The sequence below is a fragment of the Anabrus simplex genome, chromosome 2, assembly GCF_040414725.1.
Source record: "Anabrus simplex isolate iqAnaSimp1 chromosome 2, ASM4041472v1, whole genome shotgun sequence".
Taxonomy (NCBI): Eukaryota; Metazoa; Arthropoda; class Insecta; order Orthoptera; family Tettigoniidae; genus Anabrus; species Anabrus simplex.
In genome coordinates, this window is record NC_090266.1 from 802,614,378 (window position 1) to 802,636,204 (window position 21,827).

Genomic DNA, 21,827 nt, shown 5'->3' on the forward strand with positions numbered 1-21,827 from the left:
TCCAAAAACAAAACTTCAATATTGCAATAAGGACAAGTGACAATAACTCTGAAGCTTTTCTATCAGACACACGCATTTTAACTACAACAATAACATGCCCATTTGTACCTTCCATTTTACTTTATCACTAACTTTAAGCAATATTTTAATGTATATTGCAAAATTTTAATCTTAATGTCATTTTAATTCAAGGTGTTTTATTGACGATGGCTCGTAGTGAGTTGAAACATGTCTAATTAATCCTCATAAGATGATACTAATGTCTTGACTTAGAAGGATAATAAATACTGTTTTGGCATTAATGTAAGAGTGTTTGTTCTAACATCAATGGAACATATGACAGAGCACATTTGATGAGACTGAGGGAAAGGGGTATAAGTACTACTTGCATTTTTTTTTTTTTTTTGCTATTTGCTTAACGTCGCACTGACACAGATATGTCTTATGGCGACGATGGGATAGGAAAGGCCTAGGAAGTGGAAGAAAGCGGCCGTGGCCTTAATTAAGGTACAGCCCCGGCATTTGCCTGGTGTGAAAATGGGAAACCATGGAAAACCATCTTCAGGGCTGCCGACAGTGGGGCTCGAACCCAATATCTCCCGATTACTGGATACTGGCCGCACTTCAGCGACTGCAGCTATCAAGCTCGGTCTTTCATATTTCACTAACCCAATTTGTTTTCTGTCATCTTCTGTTACCTTTTCTATATTAGCACTCTTATTTACATTCTTCTTTTTCTAGACTTCTCCATTCAACATACAATGAACTGCAAAATTACTTTCGAATAACAATCAACACATCCAGTAATCCACAGTGACATTTATTGTTAGAAGCATTCTATACACTTATAAATAAATGAAAAAGAGAAGTTTTGCTAAACTTTTAAATCAACATAAGACTAGTTCCGTTTGTAATAACCACATTGCCATTTTTTCAAACTGAAGTTAAAAGATTACTCTATGACAAACACGGCACAATGTGTTTTAAAAAACTTTTCATGTAAACGTGTTTTTCATAATTTTACAATTTCATTTGTTTAACACATTTCATAGCCTTTAAGATGCCACTTCAATGTTTTGTAATTGGCTGAAGATGACCTAATAAGGTCAAAACATGTACCAACATTTTTTTGAATGACTAATTTTATCAATTAATTTGAGTGTAAGTTGTTGGCTCCAGAGGAATAATCTGTTGGAAATACAGTGAGCACAGCCATCTGGGGATTTACTGCTGTCAGCGGGCATGAGCCTTCAGGGGAGAAGAGAACCCAGAGGTCCATTTGCCACCATTGGAGTGAAGCTCGCCGCCAACGGGACTCCTAGGCTCCAGAGGAATTATCTGCTGCAAAAACAATAAGCAGATCCATCTGAAGGACTGCCAGCAGGAGGCAGCCCTCACCCAGGTAAACATGAAACGGAACTCAGGCCGACAATTACCAAACATGGACTTTACTTGATCAGGACACTTATACCAGCATGAAGTTGTGTGCCAGTATGAATTCTCCATGCGCCTTCGCGGGAGCACAGAAACACAGCAATTCAGACTTCTTATCCAGGAGACTGTGCCCTGAGTACTGCACCCACTGTCGGAAGGTTGAGAGGCAGACAGGTACCATCAGAAGGATGGGATTGTACCACCCTAAGTAGGGAGCAGTTGGTGGATACACCATTGGACAGATTTTTCAGGAAGTCAAATAGGGACAATGACATCGCCGTTCATAGCCCAATATACAAAACATACTGGGAGTCAGACGACAGCAAGAAAGTCACCCAGCTAGTAATAATTATGTTATTGGTTCTACGTCTCACTGGCTACTTTTCTGGTTTTCAGAGATGCTGAGGTGCCAGACTTTTGTCCTACGGGAGTTCTTTTATGTGCTGATGAATCTAACAACACAGGGTTGACATATTTGAGCACCTTAACATACCACTGGACTGAGCCAAGACTGAACCTGCTAATTTGAGCTCAGAAGGCCAGTGCCTTAATCTTCCGAGCCCCTCAGCCCGGCTCCAGCTAGTAATTCCCATGGATAAAAGGATAAAAGAGCTGGCTGACCTACATGGAGGTACAACAGCTAACCGCACTGGGGTCAATAAGACCTTGGATCAGGTCCGATACTGCTACTAATAGGTGCAACTGAGGACCAACGTGAAGATGGTACCAAAAATGACACTTGTGCCACATGCAAACTCCCTTATACCCAGAGTAGATAGAGGTCAAATGAAGCAGTACATCAGAGTGCCCTTCAAGAAAAGTCATCGACATCAACCAACCATTTCCAGAGTATGACACTGGAAATTGCTACTTGCTTCAAGCCATGGACTACTTCAACTAGCGACCAGAGGTCTCATCATTGTCAGCATCTGTGGCAGTTAATAGTTTCCGAGTTTACAGTTTTCCTGGCTAACAGCTCACTTCAATTCACAGCAGTTCGTGTTTAAACTTTCAGTGAATTTACAGGCCAATTCTTGTATAGAAAATACGTCCACACACTGCGCAGCTTAGGGACGGCGAGAGATCTTGGCTGGGTTTGGCAAAGTTTGTGTTCCTGTCACTTAATTTATTCATGTCTGCAGCATTCTCGTTCGAAGTGTTGAACTGAAGCACAGACAGTTTGCCACCACAGTACATGGTTCCCGCAAGTGTTTCCCAGGTTTGTGTGTTTATTTATGTCATCTTTAAGGGGAAGGAGATTGCAGGCTAAGGGCTCTGTTCAGGATCAGAATTCAGGACAGGTGTCTGTGAGATATTGGTACGAGTCACTGCAGGTAGAACAACCGAAGGAAGATGAGGAACAGGGAACTGTTGCTAATATGTGTGGAAGTAGGAGGAAGGGAAAAGGTAGGAAAGGGAAATGTAGTGTAGTGGAAAGAAAAAGACAGGTGGAACAGGGTCATGGGAGGGCGAAAAGGGAGGAGGAAGTAGCTTCTGCAGCAGTGAGAGAAGATAAGGCTGACCAGGAGGGGAGAGGTTCAAATGAAGTGGATAGGGTTGAGGCTCTGGTCATGGGGGATTCCATCGTAAGACATGTGGGGAAAGTGTGTGGAGGAAAGGGAACCAGAGTAGAGTGTTATCCAGGAATCAGGTTGAGGCAGATGTTGAGGAAAATAGAAGAGAAGGAAGAGGGAAAGGAGAAGGTGGTGGTGTTTCACGTTGGTACTAACAATGTAAGGCAAGCAGATATAAGTACCAACATAGTTGGGGATGTGTGGGATCTGGTAAATGCAGCACGGATGAAGTTTAAGGAAGCAGATATTGTTATCAGTGGAATACTGTGTAGGAGGGATACTGACTGGAAGGTGATTGGGGATTTAAATGAGACTATGGAGTGGGTATGTGGGAAACTGGGAGTGAGATTTCTAGATCCTAATAGGTGGATAGGAGACGGGGATCTGCGCTCAGATGGCCTTTACTTAAACCGCAGTGGTACGTATAAATTGGGAAATTTGTTTAAAAGGGTTATAGGCAGGTACATTCAGGGAAACGGGGTGGCCTAGGGAGCAGTGTTAAGCGAACAGGGAACTGTTAGTGCTCAATTGTAGAAGCATTGTAAACAAAGGAATCAAACTAAGTAATTTAATAGATATACACTTACCAGATATTTTAATAGGAGTTGAATCATGGCTGAGAAATGATATAATGGATGCAGAAATATTCTCACGGAACTGGAGTGTGTATTGTAGAGATAGGATAGGAATGGTAGGAGGGGGAGTATTCATTCTGGTGAAAGAAGAATTTGTAAGCTACGAAAAAGTTAAATGTCTTTGGAGTCTACAGACCGGGAAAGGGTAGCGCTGACGCTGATTCAGAATTATTTGATAAGATAATCAGCTATGTGGGAAGCGATAAGGAAAGGAACGTGATTGTAGCGGGTGATCTCAATTTACCAAATGCCAATTGGGAAGGAAATGCGAACGACAGGTAGCATGAACAACAAATGGCAAATAAGTTAATATGGGAAAGGCACCTGATTCAGAAAGTGATGAAACCAACTAGAGGGAAGAATATTTTGGATGTGGTGCCGATAAAACCAGACGAGCTCCATAGAGAAACCGAAGTAATAGATGGCCTTAGTGATCACAAAGCTGTTTTTGTCGTAGTTAACAATAAATATGAAAGAAATGAAGGTATTAAAATTAGGACTATTAGGTAGTACCATATGGCTGATAAAACAGGCATGAGGGAGTTCTTAAAAAGTAACTATGATCGCTGGAAAATGGTAAATAAAAATGTAAACAGACTCTGGGATGGGTATAAAGCAATTGTTGAGGAATGCGAAAATAGGTTTGTACCTTTAAATGTAGTAAGGAATGGTAAAGATCCACTATATTATAACAGAGAAGTAAAGAGACTAAGAAGGAGGTGCAGATTGGAAAGAAATAGAGTTAGAAATGGCTGTGGAAGTAAGGAGAAACTGAAGGAACTTACTAGGAAATTGAATCTAGCAAAGAAGTCAGCTAAGGATAACATAATGGCAAGCATAATTGGTGGTCGTACAAATTTTAGTGTAAAATGGAAGGGTATGTATAGGTACTTTAAGGCAGAAACAGGTTCCAAGGACATTCCAGGAATAATTAATGAACAAGGAGAGTGTGTATGCGAGGATCTTCAAAAGGCAGAAGTATTCAGTCAGCAGTATGTAAAGATTGTTGGTTACAAGGATAATGTCCAGATAGGGGATGTGAATAATACTAAAGAAGTATTAAAATTTACATATGATAAAAATGACATTTACAGTAAGATACAAAAGTTGAAAACTAGAAAAGCAGCTGGAATTGATAAGATTTCTGAGTATATACTAAAGGCAATGGGTTGGGGTATAGTGCCATATCTGAAATACTTATTTGATTATTGTTTGGTTGAAGGAGCTATACCAAATTAATGGAGAGTTGCTATAGTAGCCCCTGTATTTAAAGGAAAGGGTGATAGACATAAAGCTGAAAATTACAGGCCAGTCACTTTGACATGCATTGCATGTAAGCTTTGGGAAAGCATTCTTTATGATTATATTAGACATGTTTGCGAAATTAATAACTGGTTTGACAAAAGGCAGTTTGGGTTTAGGAAAGGTTATTCCACTGAAGCTCAGCTTGTAGGATTTCAGCAAGATATAGCAGATATCCTGGATTCAGGAGGCCAAATGGACTGTATTGCGATTGACCTATCTAAGGCATTTCATAGGGTAGATCATGGAAGACTACTGGCAAAAATTAGTGCTATTGGACTAAGAAAAAGTGTCTGAATGGGTGGCTATATTTCTAGAAAATAGAACTCAGAGAATTAGAGTTGATGAAGCTTTATCTGACCCTGTAATAATTACAAGGGGAATTCCTCAAGAAGGTATTATTGGACCTTTATGTTTTCTTATATATATCAATGATATGTGTAAAGAAGTGGAATATGTTTTCTTATATATATCAATGATATGTGTAAAGAAGTGGAATCAGAGATAAGGCTGTTTGCAGATGATGTTATTTTGTACAGAGTAATAAATAAGTTACAAGACTGTGAGCGGCTGCAGGGTGACCTCGATAGTGTTGAGAGATGGACGGTTGGCAATGGTATGATGATAAACGGGGTTAAAAGTCAGATTGTGAGCTTCACAAATAAGAAAAGTCCTCTCAGTTTTAATTACTGTGTTGATGGGGTGAAAGTTCCTTTTGGGGATCATTGTAAGTACCTAGGTGTTAATATAAGAAAAGATCTTCATTGGGGTAATCACATAAATATGATTGTTAATAAAGGGTACAGATCTCTGCACATGGTTATGAGGGTATTTAGGGGTTGTAGTAAGAATGTAAAGGAGAGGGCATGTAAGTCTCTGGTAAGACCCCAACTAGAGTATGGTTCCAGTGTATGGGACCCTCACCAGGATTACTTGATTCAAGAACTGGAAAAAATCCAAAGAAAAGCAGCTTGATTTGTTCTGGGTGATTTCCGACAAAAGAATACATACATAGATACATACATACATACATACATACATACATACATTATCATTATAGACTGTTATGCCTTTCAGCGTTCAGTCTGCAAGCCTCTGTGAATTTACTAAACATTACCACAATCCTTGATTTGCAACTAGTGTTGTGGCCTCATTTAGTTCTATACCTCTTATCTTTAAATCGTTAGAAACCGAGTCTAACCATCTAACAAAAGAGTAGCGTTACAAAAATGTTGCAAAGTTTGGGCTGGGAAGACTTGGGAGAATGGAGACGAGCTGCTCGATTAAGTGGTATGTTCCGAGCTGTCAGTGGAGAGGTGGCGTGGGAGGACATCAGTATATGAATAAGTTTGAGTGGTATCTTTAAAAGTAGGAAAGATCACAATATGAAGATAAAGTTGGAATTCAAGAGAACAAATTGGGGCAAATATTCATTCATAGGAAGGGGAAGTAGGGATTGGAATAACTTACCAAGGGAAATGTTCAATAATTTTCCAATTTCTTTGCGATCATTTAAGAAAAGGCTACGAAAACAACAGATAGGGCATCTACCACCTGGGCGACTGCCCTAAATGCAGATCAGTAGTGATTGATTGATCTTTAAGGTTTGTTTCAGTTGGTCTTTGAAGCGCTCCAAGGGGGCACCCCGTGGTTTTGAATCAGAGCCAAGTTCACCTTAGAGGATCTGGCATGGTAGTCTGGTGTTATTTATACGGCACACATGCCCTGTCCATCTAAAGCAATGGCCAACGACCAATGCTTCTATACTCTAAACATGTGCTCTATCGAGAACTTCATTAGTGGAGAGATATTTCTCCCACCTGATGTTCATGATGGAACGTTTTTGCTGGTGAAATCACTCCAGCTTTTTGATGTCACGGCAGTCCATGTTTCACAGCCATAGAGAAGTATATAGATGACTAAAACCTGGTACACCATTAGATTTGTGCAAATTGTAAGGTCCTTATTCCTGTAGACACTGGCCTGGTTTCTTCAACTCTGTGTTAAATTTTATTTAACAAATGTTAACTAACAATTGTTATTAATTTAACACTTCAGTTAAAAGTACCCTGTTTCACCAACACATTTTCAACATTTGTTACAAAATAATTGTTAAAAACAAATTAACACATTTCTGTGAGACTTCTGAACGCATTTGGCAGTGAGCGTCATTCCTTTCTTTACATAAAGTGCTCCTAGTGGTATGTTGAAATAGTATTTTGTCAGTCACACGTGGTTGACATTATTATAGGTAATGTTTAGCAGAAACCGCTAAGATGTAAAATTTGAAATAAGAGGCAAAAAAAGCATTATTATGATGAATGTAAGGTAAATGTTGTTATAGACTTAATTTTAAAGTATGCGAGTGTGCTTGAAAAATGAAAGAACAAACTGTTATATCACAATATTCAACATATTCTTATATGAGTGCAATCTAGTGGTGTAGTGGTTAGTGTGATAGGCCTATTAAGCAAATTGCAGTACACTTTATTTTCTACCTGAAATTTCTAAAGGCCTAAACGTTCTCACAGTTACTGCTGGATATATATATACTGTATATTAATTTGAGGTAGAAAATAAAGTTCACTGCTATTTGCCTAATATTTTTATTTGCATTTTTATCTTCACGTTCCCTCAAATAATAATTTATTTTGTAAAAAAAATATATACATATAGCTACGATGAGACTCAAACTCACATCGCTATGGTTCATAGACAAGTACGGTGACCACTCCGTTTGACTGCATTGTAACTCTCAAAGCATATATGCGTTGCATGGGAATCAGGAGATTCATCAATTTTTGGGAAATTATTAGGTTGCGGACCTGATATGTTTAAGTTAAATGTGTTCACCTTTCAGTTTTTTATCACCTCCCCTAGGTCCAAAGCAGATCCTGTGTCAAAGCATTTGTCCTCAAATTTTTTGAAAACGAAAGCGTATAGACATAAACCCTTACACATGCGTTACTGTTGAGTGTCCCCCATCATTCAAGCTCGTTTAAATTGGTTGAATTCTGTAAGAACTCTAAGCAACTGCTGCACTGGAGACACTGATACAATTCAATCTGTTGGAAACTAACCTTTTTCTATTTCTTCGAGTACCTTGTTCATTGTAGCCTTGGTAATTAGATATCTTTGTAGAAAACTTTTTTCTGGCAACTCTAAAAAGTCATTTTCCTTACTTTGGATCATCCTTTGCCTTCTTCAATGTATAAATAGTCTTCATACAGCAGTAAAGCTTCAAACTTACATATTCTACATGCTACCATTTTGAAATTTTAACAGCTGTTACGAGGTTTAATACGGGGCTGCTGCCAAGTTAATTTAACACAAAAATTAACAATTTGTTAGAGTTAACAATTCTTGATGAGATAGCCATTTTGTTAAATTATGTGTTAAGTCTCCTTAACAGCAGTGTAACAATTAACATTTGTTGAAGTAACTGGGCCTCTCTGGGATAATTAGCCAAAGGTCACATGGGCAGCACAAAGCCTGTTTTCCAAACCTTGTTCTGAAGTACAGCTCTTCGACAAGATACTTCCCAGGTATGTGAAGTGGTCTACTTGTTTTACTTTGCTGTTTAAGGTGGCTATGTTAAATTCTGGTGTATTAGTCCCTGGTGCAGGCTGAACAAGTACCTTGGTTCCTTTGGCATCGATGGTGAGGCCAAAATGATCATATCCATCCTTGAAACTGATGACTGACTGTTGCAGTTCCTCAGGTGTGAGAGCCGGTGATGCGGTATCATCAACATGCTGTATTTCAGTTAACCTAGTACACTGGCAAGTCTACGTGAGCACAGTCTAGCCAAGTTGCAGAGACCACCATCAAAGAGGTACCGTCAAACAGGGCGATTTCGGACACAGAGGTGGTTTCGGACAGTATGGTAGATTTGCCATATTTTGTCACATAGCAATGAGCTGCCGGTGCTTTGCACTTCCGCAGGCGTTTTAGTTTGACCTTGAGGTTATGTTTCCCACGTTCAGTGCTTTTTATTACGAATTGACTTCATACTTTGGAAAATTTCCCGTGTGCACTGGCATTGTTTAAAGTTCATGCATTATCATTAAGTAGATACTTTTGATTGTCACGGTCGGAAGGAATGCATTATAACTATAGTTCTTAGTGAGATCAACTGACTGAAGTGTTTATAAACGATTGCTGTGGAATTTGTGTGTGATTTAGTGAAAAGAAAAGTATTTTACGCACATTTTACTGAAAATTGAAAGCAGTCTGGGTGATTTCGGACAATGCCTAAATGCCTAGAAATTATCAGAGGCAGAAAGAAGCTGCTTCGAGGGGTAATTACGAACCAAAATTATCAGAAAAAGCCATACGTGATATTAAAAGTGGCAAGTTGTCTTACAGGAAAGCATTTGATTTCTATACTATGCTTTGGTCTACCCTACAAAATAAAGTGTGGAATGTACATCCAAAAAATGGAAAGACAACCAATGCTAAATGAGGAAGAAGGAAATGCTCAAGGAAGCTCGTCACCCTCCGCCATGCTCCAACCCAACACAACCCGCTACTTCCCGCCGCTGCCGCAAATAAAATGTTCTTCCTGCGAAGTCGATTTTTGGCAGTGACTTCCGCTGAGATGAAAGCAGTGCAGAAAAAAGTGATGGCGCTGACAGCAGCAGTGAAAATGAATGCGATGAAGCACACAATGAATGTAATGATGTTCTGGTGTTGCAAGAAGAGGTTTTCCTTGTTACACATTATAAATACAAGTTGAGGAACAAAGGGCATACAGACAGTATTTTGGCCTGGCCTGAAATATTCGATCAAGGGATGTAGATGACAAATACTTGTGCCCATATAAAAACCAGCAGAAAAGAGTGTTCATGTTTCCTAACATCCCTGCTAAGGATACAATAGCTAAAGAACAAATTTCGAAAATACTTCAGTCCAAGTTGAGAAGAGAGGAATGTTTATTTTCAAAGAAAACGTATTTTAGATTCATAGGCCATGGCAACTACATGTTTATTGTACTGACCTTTTATTTGCTCTGAGTTTTGTATCGTTTGTAAGAAAAATTAAGATTTCTCAGTAGGATCTCTGTACAGTTCATAACTATTAATATTTCAATTGAGACCGGAAAACTTTACATTTACCTTGTCAGAAAAAAAAAAGATCGATCAGTAACACATTACATTTATCATCACAATGATTTTAACCAGCTAGTCATATTTTGGACACCCTCAGAACACTTTAAATATCAAAAAACTAAAGCAAAAAGAACGAAGAATTAAAATTAAGGACTATTTATGTCCGAAATCACTTAATACCTTTGAAACTTCGGGCAGCGGTTTAAAATGCATGTGCGTCCGAAATCACCCCAAAGTACAGCTGAATTCAGACACTACTTTTTGTTTTCTCAGGAAAACCTGCGTTGGCGTATATTTTTCATTTGTAGGGTATTGCATTAATTGGTTAAATTCCTCATTATTAGGATGATAAACAGTACAATTTAAGATTCCCTTCGTGAGTTAAGAAGAAAATAACCTCAAAACCGTCCGAAATCATCCCGTTTGACGGTATATAATCTCTACTCCAGGGTTGTCTGTTGTTTCAGAAAGTGTGGCTGCCAGGTACAAGGCAAACAGAGTTGGAGCAAGTAAGCCACCCTGCTTCAATCCATGTGTGATTAGGAATAGTTCAGAGAAGTTGTTTTGATGGAGACTCTGTCCAGTCATACCATCATGAAGTGCATGCAACTAGGGCCAAAAAATGCTCAGGACAGTAAAAGTGTCTCAGAACCCCACCCACATAGCAAGTCTTGGAACACTATCGAAGGCCTTTTCCAGGTCATGAAACACAAAACAGAAAGGTTTCTGTTGTGCTCTGTATTTTTGTTCCAGTTGCCTTGCACAAAAGTCACATCAACGGTACCTCTGGAGGCTTGGAAACCACACCGAGAATCTGGTAGAGTCCTCTCGGAGATATTTAGTATATATTTTTCAATAAAAATATTATTCATAATTCAAGTGTTCAGTGCAGATGTTTCAATGAAAAGCTTATTCATAATCTATATATATAAAATAAGAGCTTTGTCTGTACATTGCTCAAAATTTAATAAGGATGGTATTTGTGTATCGGTCGTGTACATGGTAGCAAAGAAATACACTTTTTAATTTTCCGTAATTTATGTCTGTCTGTCTGTCTGTCTGTCTGTCTGTCTGTCTGTCTGTCTGTCTGTCTGTCTGTCTGTCTGTACACGCATCACGAGAAAACGGTTGAGGAGAATTTAATGAAAATCGGTATTGAAAGGTGGAAAATAAGTCGCTACAATCTAGGCCATAAATAATCTTATACACGCTGAGAGAAATGGTAGTTTAGGGGAAGGCCTAAAATTTAATTCTCAAATATTTATGTAATTAGTGGTCCTATCTTAATGAAAATCGGTATGCAAAGTCGGGAAATAAGCTGTTACAATCTAGGCTATAAATAATCATATTCACACTGAAAGAGATGGTAGTTTAGGGAAAGGCCTAAAATTTAATTCTCAAATATTTATGTAAGTAGTGGTCCTATCTTAATGAAAATCGGTATGCAAAGTTGAGAAATAAGTTGTTACATTCTAGGCTATAAAAAATTTTATTCACACTCAGTGGAATGGCAGTTTAGGGGAAGGCCTAAAATGTAATTCTCAAATATTTGTGTTATTAGTGGTCCTATCGACAAATACTACATAATTAAAGTTATATAGTATTAAATTTCCGATCATTTACGCTTTATTTTTTTTGCTAGTTGCTTAACGTCGCACCGACACAGACAGGTCTTATGGCGACAATGGGACAGGGAAGGGCTAGGAATGGGAAGGAAGCGGCCGTGGCCTTAATGAAGGTACAGCCCCAGCATTTGCCTGGTGTGAAAATGGGAAACCACGGAAAACCATTTTCAGGGCTGCCGACGGTGGGGTTCGAACCCACTATCTCCTGAATACTGGATACTGGCCGCACTTAAGCGACTGCAGCTATCGAGCTTGGTCGATTATTTATGTCTTATACATTTTTACCGTACCGGCTATGATAACCGAGATATTTATGAATTTGGATTTTTGTTGCTAAGTCCATATCAGCGCCAAGTCACGAGAAAACGGGTAGACAGAATTTAATGAAAATCGTTACGTAAAGTCGAGGAATAAGGAACTACAGTCCACGCTATAAATAATTTTGTAAGATGCCGTAATATCACAGATTCGAAAGAAAACTAAATGTGAAGGCCTACAATACAGAAAGCTCATAATATTGAACAATAACAACATTACATTGACCATTGTTTGTTGTGATGTGCTTTGTGTCTTCTGTTGCCAGTCATGTCCGATAGAATGAATTACTGCTATATACCGAATATTTTTTACTTCCTTAACGTCGCACCGACACAGATAGGTATTATGGCGATGATGGGATAGGAAAGGGTTAGGAGTGGAAAGGAAGCAGCCCTGGTGTTAATTGCGGTACAGCCCCAGTATTTGCCTGGTGTGAAAATGGGAGACAACGGAAAACCATCTTCAGGGCTGTCGACAGTGGTTTTCGAACCCACTACCTCCCAAATACAAACTCACAGCTGCGTGCCCCTAACCGCACGGCCAGCTCGCCCGGTCGTACCGAGTATAACAGCCTGCCTGAATATTGGCGGGAAGTAGCTGGGGAGTTAGATAACTTTCTTCTTAAGCATGCCATTCCTCTGGTTCATACATTTTCTGATACTGTTGGTATGTAACACACTGGTCCATCATAGCATTTGAGCTATCCAATCCCTACTCTGAGGCACTCATTGGAATGAGCAGTGTGTATATTTAACGGAACAATGGCAGAAGAGTGTTCACGGCTGTCTGCAGCTTGGTCATACCAGCACTGGAACTTTGGATTGTTAGATCGGCATCGTTAAAAATGAAAAAATGTGTTCATTTGAGTATTTTATATGATGACATTGCTCTTAATCCCTACATTCCTACTGACATTTTTGCAATGGCCTAAGTTAATTAATTGTAGTTAGGAAAACCACAAAGACAGCTAGTTTATTCATAAATTTGTAAATAACTCTTTAGTGCAGATTTGTCAATAAAAAGCTTATTCATAGTGACAAATAGTCTGGAAAGTATCTCAGCGAGACAAAAATGTGTCCAAGTAGGTAAATAAGTGTTTAGTGCATGTTTTTCAATAAAAAGCCTATTCATAACGGAAAAATAGTCCTGAAGGTTTTTCAGTGAGACAAAAATGCATCCAAGTACATAAATAAGTGTTTAGTATATATTTCTCATTAACAAGCTGATTCGTAATTCATTGTAAATAAGTGTTTGGTGCTTAAAGCAATTTTTCAATAAAAAGCCTATTCGTAATGAGAAATAAGTCTAAAAATGAAGATAAATTTATTTACCCCGCGTGAGTCCTAACGTAAATCATGCAGGCACGCTTCCTTAAGGTTTACTGGGCCTCACATATTAAAGCAGAGCTAATACAGTGAAACCTCGTTAGTATGTTTCTGTAGAGGACGACGAAAAAAATCGTGTTAAGTGGGAAAACGTACTATCGAATATCCTATTAAAAACTATCCAACAGGGAGATGGTATCACTACACATTAGTACAACATTTTACATTGTGTGTGTAGTGCTTCAGGAGATAAAGGAGAGCACTAAAAAGTGTGAAAAAGTCGAGAGAACAAATATCAATAACTCTCTATTGGAGCCTATTACAGTAACAAGAGACTTTTAACAGATGTAAAAAAACAAGGAAGAACAAGTATGACATTATTTTGCCCTTGGCCTCATAGAAGTACCTACAGTACCTACATATTATAGCAGATCACTTTCTTCCTAAAACAGTTGTATAATGAATTGTTACTTGAAGCCTTAGGTTTCTGACCAGTGGGTAATTAAATACTGTTTTTTTCTGGTCACTTTGTTCGAGCATGAATTTCTTGCGAGGTTATACTCGCCATACGCGATTAAACGCCTTTGGCCGCCATCTTGAACACAAAACTTCGGCAGTACTCGGCATTGGTTCGGACAGACCCGCCGGTTAATAATAAAAATATGCCAACTGTCAAACTAGCAGTTTGTATTTTTATGTGAATGGTACACCGCTTTACCATTGCCTGCATCTTTACGTAACTTTTTAATGGAATATGCCTACAGTATATGGAAGCCTTATTACTTAACGGCACCCACAAATGACCTGTCGAAGATTTGCTATTGCTGCACTATAAACTTATTTTAACTTCAGCCGTACCACACTGATTTGAATCATCTTATCACAAGAACAGTTATTGGCATTACATTCAATTTATTGTGTTGAGTGGTAAATAGAAGTAAAGTGATTTTCGTCACGTGACAGCCTACTTACGGACTAATAGGATAATCGTGAGAAGTTCAGTAGCACGGTACATACGGTATCTGTGTTGTGATAGCCTAGCTCTGGATAAGAAAAGGGTCGTGAAACCACTCACTAATGAAGAAAAAATTAAAATCCTTCATGAAGTAGATAGGAATCCACATCTTAAGCGCATAGAGTTGGCACGAATGTTAAAACTAGCACCTTCTACTTTGAACACTACTGTGGGCAACCGAGACAAAATTGAAAATGCTTATAAGCAAAATAGAAATGGAAAAAGAAAACGAGTGTGCGAAGGAAAGTTTCCAAAGTTGGAAAGAATGATTTTGAATAAATAAATTTCTAACTTCTGATTGGAATGCAAAATAGGCTACAAGCACAATCAAGCACACTGGGTTATTCAACAGTCTCACTGACAACAAAGACCTTTCCATAGAACAAAGAACATAGAACAAAAAATAAACCACTTTTCCCATTGAGAAAATCAAATAATCATAGATATGTCTCTTGGTCATGACCATCCACCAACGGCTGCACGGTTGCTAGAGTTACACTTCTGTTACACATTTTGTGGCGGTAATTTCCGCATAATTTCGGATGACTCCCAGCCATAAGCCATGTATGTCAACAGGACAGCTTTGAAAGAAAAAAAAAGTGTGAAAACTGAATTCAGCGCTCCTAGCCGCAGTGGAATCTATTACTGTAATTTGACTTAACAATGTCCTGTCTTGTTCTAGTGTAAAGTCTTTGCTGCCAATCAATGAAGCAAAACTCAACTTTACCTAAGCTAACAGCTTGCCCCTCGAAGGCTCAATATACTCGGTGTTCAAGAATTCAAGGTCATTACCTCTTATCGCGCAACATTCTCCGACCGACCCGTGGCGAGGGCTCTTATCTGTGTTGGAAATCACATTCCGTACACAAGGGATGACAAAGAACATTTTCAGGTCTGGGGAATATATGATCGTACTAAGCGGTAAAGGCGAAAAATTGTGATGTGTTAAGTGAGGTATTTTTTTTATACAGATTTAATACAATGGGCGTCAGGGCTTCAAATTTGCAAGTGCTAAGCGGGAAAACATGTTAATGAAAAACGTATTAAAGAGGTTTCACTGTATATAGGAATAGAAATACATTACATTGCATGCAGTGTCCCTAGAAAACAAGATTAGTAATCATTTTCACTGATCACAATGTTGAAGAAACAAGTTTAGTAAATTCTGAGGTGAAGAATGATGAGTAAAATTATTTTTAAATACCTTAAAACCAAGGTCATTTGCAACAGCGTATACAGCAGAGGTCTTCCCACATCCATTAGGACCATAAATTATCATTCCTTGCATATGGTCTTTGCTTAAACAATCTTTGACCTCGTCACCAATCACAAAGTCATCATCACTATCATCACATTCTACACAACAGAAAAAACATTCAATATCAGTAACCTTGTAGTTCAGTTTATTATAAAATCACCAATAAAAAATAAAGTCTACCTCTTTGTTGACAAGATTTAGAAGTCTTAGCTTTGTCCAACCAATTTCGGAGTTTGAGGAAACTCTCTTCATTTCCTACCATATCATTCAAAGATATTGGTCGGTATTTATCCACCCAAGCACGGTTAGACACACTTATTGCAGAGTCCTCGTTGTTGTCTAGCTGACGATTTCTCATTTTCAGCATTTTAAATGTATGAGAAATAGAAAATCCCACTGATTTCTGACCAGATATTTCCTTCAGTGCTTGCTGAATGGTTAAAGTCTTTCCACAGTACAGGTTTACATTATGATTTTTACTGCTTTCCACACTATTACGTTTAACAGAAGATCTTAACCGGGTTTGCACTCCGTTTGCACGACGGTAGTCTCCAGCATTTCTCCCACATGAATTCTCTTTTCCCTGGAGATCAGGATCTTCAATACCACGACAAAATCTAAGGGAGAAAAGAAAACTTCATCAGAAAGTACACAAGATCATATTCAACAATACATAAAAATATACACCCAGCCTTTCAGTTTTTTTAAGAATTTGCTTTGATTTCATTGTCAGAAGCTAATACCACACATTTTTCTTCAGATAATTGATATGATCAATGAATCAAATTTACTTCTTCCATTGGCCAAATAAGGTGGAATCATGATGTGGAGAGCCCTAGCCCACACTTGCCTCCAGAGAATATTAACAGTGCACAGTACATCCCAGAAGCCTTTAAAAGAAAAGTAATGTAATGACACATGGGTACTCTCCAGCACTGGAACACATCAGTCTCACAAGTCACAAGTCATAGTTAAAGGTCACATCTTCAGGCCTGCCATCAGTGGGGTTCAAACCCAGCATCTCCCGAATGCAAAAAGGAAGAAGCAGTAGGGCACTACTCAGCCCGTGATTCTGGTAATGGAATACACAAGGATAGCGTGGGAGAAGTGGTATCTGCTGTAGATTTGCAGCATACGACAACAGCACTTGCTTGCATTTTAGGTGTAAGGTAGCTACACCAGACTCAGCGAGCAGGCTGGCTACGGGACTTGCATGGATAGCTCCGACTGCCAGCCTAATTCTGCTGTAATGGACATTATTCAGTTTATTCAGAACAATTTTTCAAGCTGATCCATATGCTGCACTGCTGTAGTGTAAAATGGATTAAATATGTGCCCTATAAAAACGAAGGAGCTTAGTACAATTAGCCACCACTTTGTGCTGATAAAATATCTCAAATATCCACTTCCTTAACTCATTTGACTTTTAATACATTTACTAACAAAAATGAGCCCAAGGAAACAGTATGTCTCCACTATAAAGCTCAGGATGATGGAGAGCAGGCTTCCAGAAAAAAAATGGACAACAGTGGTCTTGTCTGTTAAAAACCAGAAGCTACACTGTAAAGTTCATAGTTCCACTCTCCAAACAGTCTGCTGTAACTGCCATATTATGATTGCTGAACCAGCAGCAAAAATAATAGCATTAATAACAATCGCAAAAAGAGCAATGCTCAGAACTGATCCCTAAGGGATTCCATTCCAGGTTCCTGAACATGGTATTGCATAAATATACTCTCCATATCTGAACACAGAATAGACGGATGGACAAAAAATTTGCAATGAATACCACCAACTTACCTTGGAATTTCCAGTGATGGAGAGATGAAAGGATGCCACATCACCATGTGGTGATTAGCTTTTCCCAAATCAAAGAAAACAGTCAGAATGTTGTTTTTGGAGAACAGTGCTCTGAACTGAACTCTCCAGGCATACCAGGTGGTCAGTAGTTGATCAAGCTGCTCAATAACCACACTGGTACTGGTAATTGGAAAACAGTCCTTTCTCCTCCAGACAGAGGTTGTTAATTCACCATCCTCTCAAACAGCTTACACAGACAATTCGTCAAGCACATTGGTCTGTAGCTTCCTGCGTACTTACGGTCTTTGTCAGACTTCAGGAGAGGAATCAATATTCCTTCTTTACCACTGAGATGGAAACTCACCCTCTAATCAGATTTGGTTAAACACTCTTAAAAGATAGTGTACACTATCCTTGTTGAGGTACTTCAACATCTGGTTATGAACGCTATCTGGTCCACGAGCCATGTTCTTACATAGTGCCCAGGTACTTCAGAGTTCCTACTCCATAAAGGGCACGTTATAACCCTCTGGACTGTGAGTCAAACAACATAGATGATAGCATTCTCCCTCATGTTTCAGAGCAAGGCATTCAGAATAATAATTCCTGCAACCAGACACACCCGTAAAGTGACTTGCTAGACGACTGGCAACCAAGGAATGGATCAGTGATGATAAAGAGCCAACAATGGAAATTCCCAGTGTAACAGATGATTTTTGTATACCTAAAATGCGTTGGAGTTTAGTCCATATCTGAGATGATAGTGTATGAGCCATCATGGATGACACATACCTTTCCCATGAAGCTTTCTTACTCTAACAAGAACTCACACCTCAGCATGGAGATTTTTAAATATTATCAATTTGGCCGAACTGGTCTGCCTTTGAAAGTGTTTATGAGCATGACGTCGCTCTTGCATAGCTACCGCTATCCCATCAGTCCAGCAACGAGCAAAAAGAGCAAAGAGGAATTCCTGAAAAAGATGGAATGGGCTCCTCAGCAGCAACAAGAATAATTTGTGTGACATAAGTCTCCACTCTGGCTATCCCAGTCACTATTTGGCCAATCAGCATGTTTCAGAATCCATCGAGGAGTTGTCTTGATAGATTTCTACTTCAACGAAGTAAAAATAGGAAAATGGTCATGCCACAGAGGTAGTCATGTGCAGCCCACCAAAACAAGGGAACAAGCACATGTCTGCACAGACTAATATAAATGGAAAAAAGTTCCACACATAACAATCAAATGATTCGGTTCCCCTGTATTCAAAAAGCATAAATCCAGCTCTCCTATCAGCATATCTAATAAATTTCCACTGCGACAAGGCATTTCAGAACCTCATAATTGATAAAGAACATCCTAAATGGGTAATTAGCATTATCACCCAACAGTAGGAAAGGCATTGGGAGCTTATCAATAAAGTCAATTTCATCATTGATATTAAGATGATGATGATGTTCATTCTTTAAAGGGGCCTAACAGCTAGGTCATCGGCCCCTGGATATTAAGAGGCTGGCCTGGTAGGAAATATACATTACAAACAGTAGTCATGACAAGCAATGAATTAGGTATCACAACTGCATCCAAGTGCAATGAGTATAGTATGAATATTAGCCTTTCAAAGACTAAACTGATATCAGTAGGTAAGAAATTCAACAAAACTGAATATCAGATTGGTGATACAAAGCTAGAACAGGTCGATAATTTCAAGTTTTTAGGTTGTGTGTTCTCCAAGGATGGTAATATAGTAAGTGAGATTGAATCAAGATGTAGTAAAGCTGATGCACTGAGCTCGCAGTTGCGATCAGTAGTATTCTGTGAGAAGGAAGTCAGCTCCCGGATGAAACTATCTTTACATCGGTCTGTTTTCAGACCAACTTTGCTCTACGGGAGCAAAAGCTGGGTGGACTCAGGATATCTTATTCATAAGTTAGAAGTAACAGACATGAAAGTAGCAAGAATGATTGCTGGTACAAACAGGTGGGAACATTGGCCAGAGGGTACTCGGAATGAGGAGATAAAGGCTAATTTAGGAATGAACTCGATGGATGAAGCTGTATGCATAAACTGGCTTCGGTGGTGGGGTCATGTGAGGCTAATGGAGGAGGATAGGTTACCTAGGAGAATAATGGACTCTGTTATGGAGGGGAAGAGAAGTAGAGGGAGACCAAGACGACGATGGTTAGACTCAGTTTCTAACGATTTAAAGATAAGAGGTATAGAACTAAATGAGGCCACAGCACTTGTTGCAAATAGAGGATTGTGGCGACGTTTAGTAAATTCACAGAGGCTTGCAGACTGAATGCTGAAAGGCATAACAGTCTTTAATGGTAATGTATTAATGTATTCTAGCAAACACTTTCAATTCTCCCTTAACCATACCCATATCTAGTCGAATTATGTACGGCTCATCAAAATGTTTTATGCATAACTTGCTATTGGGCTTTTCCATTTAGAAAAATCAGTCGGAATGTGACAAAGCCAGAGCCTACCATGGCTTTCATCTGTCGCTACAGAAAAGTTCAACATTTTTCCAACTTCTGTGTCATAATTTGACCAACAGCTGAAGACACTACAGCGCTAGGCATTTTCGAGTTTTCACATATCTGTAAATAAATAGGATATTAACGTATTACCTCTAAATTCACAGTAGTGAAGTTGTAATATATACAATTTTTGTACAAATTTGCGTATTGCAGCTTAACATTGCTGACTGAAGAGAATGCTGAAGTTACGTACACATTTGAGTCTTCGCTACTTTTGATTAGTACCCCAACATGACAAATACCATGGTTCTACTTTACTAACGATAAGTACCATTTTGAGGGGCCTTAGACCTGGATTTTGAACCCCTCTAGACATCAAGCATACTCGATTCAAGATTGCGCATTATAAGTGGTCCCTTGGTAATACTGCTATATATGATCTTTTTTTGCGTTGGATCCACTGGGGTTTTTTTTTTTTTTTTTGGTTTCATATACATCCCTTCATTCTTCATGACATTTTTCTTATTTTGATGATTTTGAACCTTTTGTTGCAATTTCATTTCATACCATTAGGGGCCGATGATCTCGATGTTAGGCCCCTTCAAACAACAAGCATCATCATCATCATCATCATCATCATCATCATCATCATCATCATCATCCTTTTTTTTCTCTCTTTACCCCCTGTGGGTGGGGGACGCAGACAAATAATACACCCATGGTATCCCCTGCCTGTCGTGAGAGGCGACTAAAAGGGGCCACCAAGGGATTATTGAATTAGAACCATGAAACTACTTTTGATTTGTACCATCATGCGGGGAACACCATGGGTTGCCTGTACTTGCGAGTAGTACCACTATATTAGGTACGAAATAGGTTTGTGATCAGTAGCAGTAAAGAGGCTGGCCTGGGGGTTTCCAGTACCCATGCGTCGTACCCATGTGAGCAACACCGCGGGTCTGGGCATAGCCTGAGAGTTGTACCGCTATATGAGCGGCACCATGGGTCTGCGTTGCCTGTGATTAGTACCCACTATGGGAGGAACACCACGGGATAGTGCGAGTCCCTGTGGTTAGTACACCTAGATGAGGAACCTTATCGGTTTGCGTTGGCTGTGAGTGGCGCCATTGAGTGAGAAACACCATAAGTCTGCGTTACCTGTGCGAAGTACAATACTTGTGAGTAGCACCATCTTGTGTGGAACACCGTGAGTCTTTTGATTAGTATCCCAACATGACAACTACCATGGTTCTACTTTACTCGCGACATGTACCATTTTGAGGGGCCCTAGACCTGGATTTTGGACCCCTTTAGACATCAAGCATTCTCGATTCAGGGTTGTACTTCATAAGTGGTCCCTTGGTCAGTAATACTATTATATACGATCTTTTTTTGAGTCCGATCAACTGTTTTTGGTTTGTTTTTTGTTTTTTTGTTCGGTTCATGTCCATCCATTCATTCTTCATGACATTTTTTATTTTATTTTGGCCAGTGGATGAATTTGAACTTTTTTTAAATTTCATTTCGTACCATTAGGGGCCGATGACCTCGATGTTAGGCCCCTTTAAACAACAAGCATCATCATGATCATCAAATCTCGTTAACCTAACTCGCCTTCATAAAATCTCACGTTAATAACCTTTGTTCCATCAAGTCTCAGGGTAACAACCTAAGTTAGTTTTGTGGCATCTTATGTGAAAACCTAACTCCTTCCCTCCAAATCTAACCTCACCAACCAAACTTGGCCCCACATTACTCAGTTGTATTTTAATCACTTCAGTTTCACAGGACTCTCTGATGCATACTCCGAGTGTATAGTTTTCAGAAGCATTTTGCCTACCTATTCCCAAGAAAGGCGGTGCTGACAAGTGTGGAAACTACCGCACCATTACTTTAGTATCCCATGCCTGCAAAATTTTAACACGTATTATTTACAGAAGAACG

General features: G+C 39.1%; 1 protein-coding gene across 2 annotated transcripts in view; it reads right to left on the bottom strand.

Moving 5' to 3' along the window:
• Positions 1 to 21,827, bottom strand: part of elg1 (enhanced level of genomic instability 1) — a 204,063-nt gene that overhangs the window by 94,397 nt on the left and 87,839 nt on the right. For both annotated transcript variants that reach the window (XM_067139451.2, XM_067139450.2), the window contains 2 exons: positions 15,778 to 16,214; positions 15,544 to 15,695 (listed from right to left, as the gene is read on the bottom strand). In XM_067139451.2, coding sequence (XP_066995552.2) covers positions 15,544 to 15,695; positions 15,778 to 16,214 — 589 coding nt within the window. The remainder of the gene's footprint in view (positions 1 to 15,543; positions 15,696 to 15,777; positions 16,215 to 21,827) is intronic.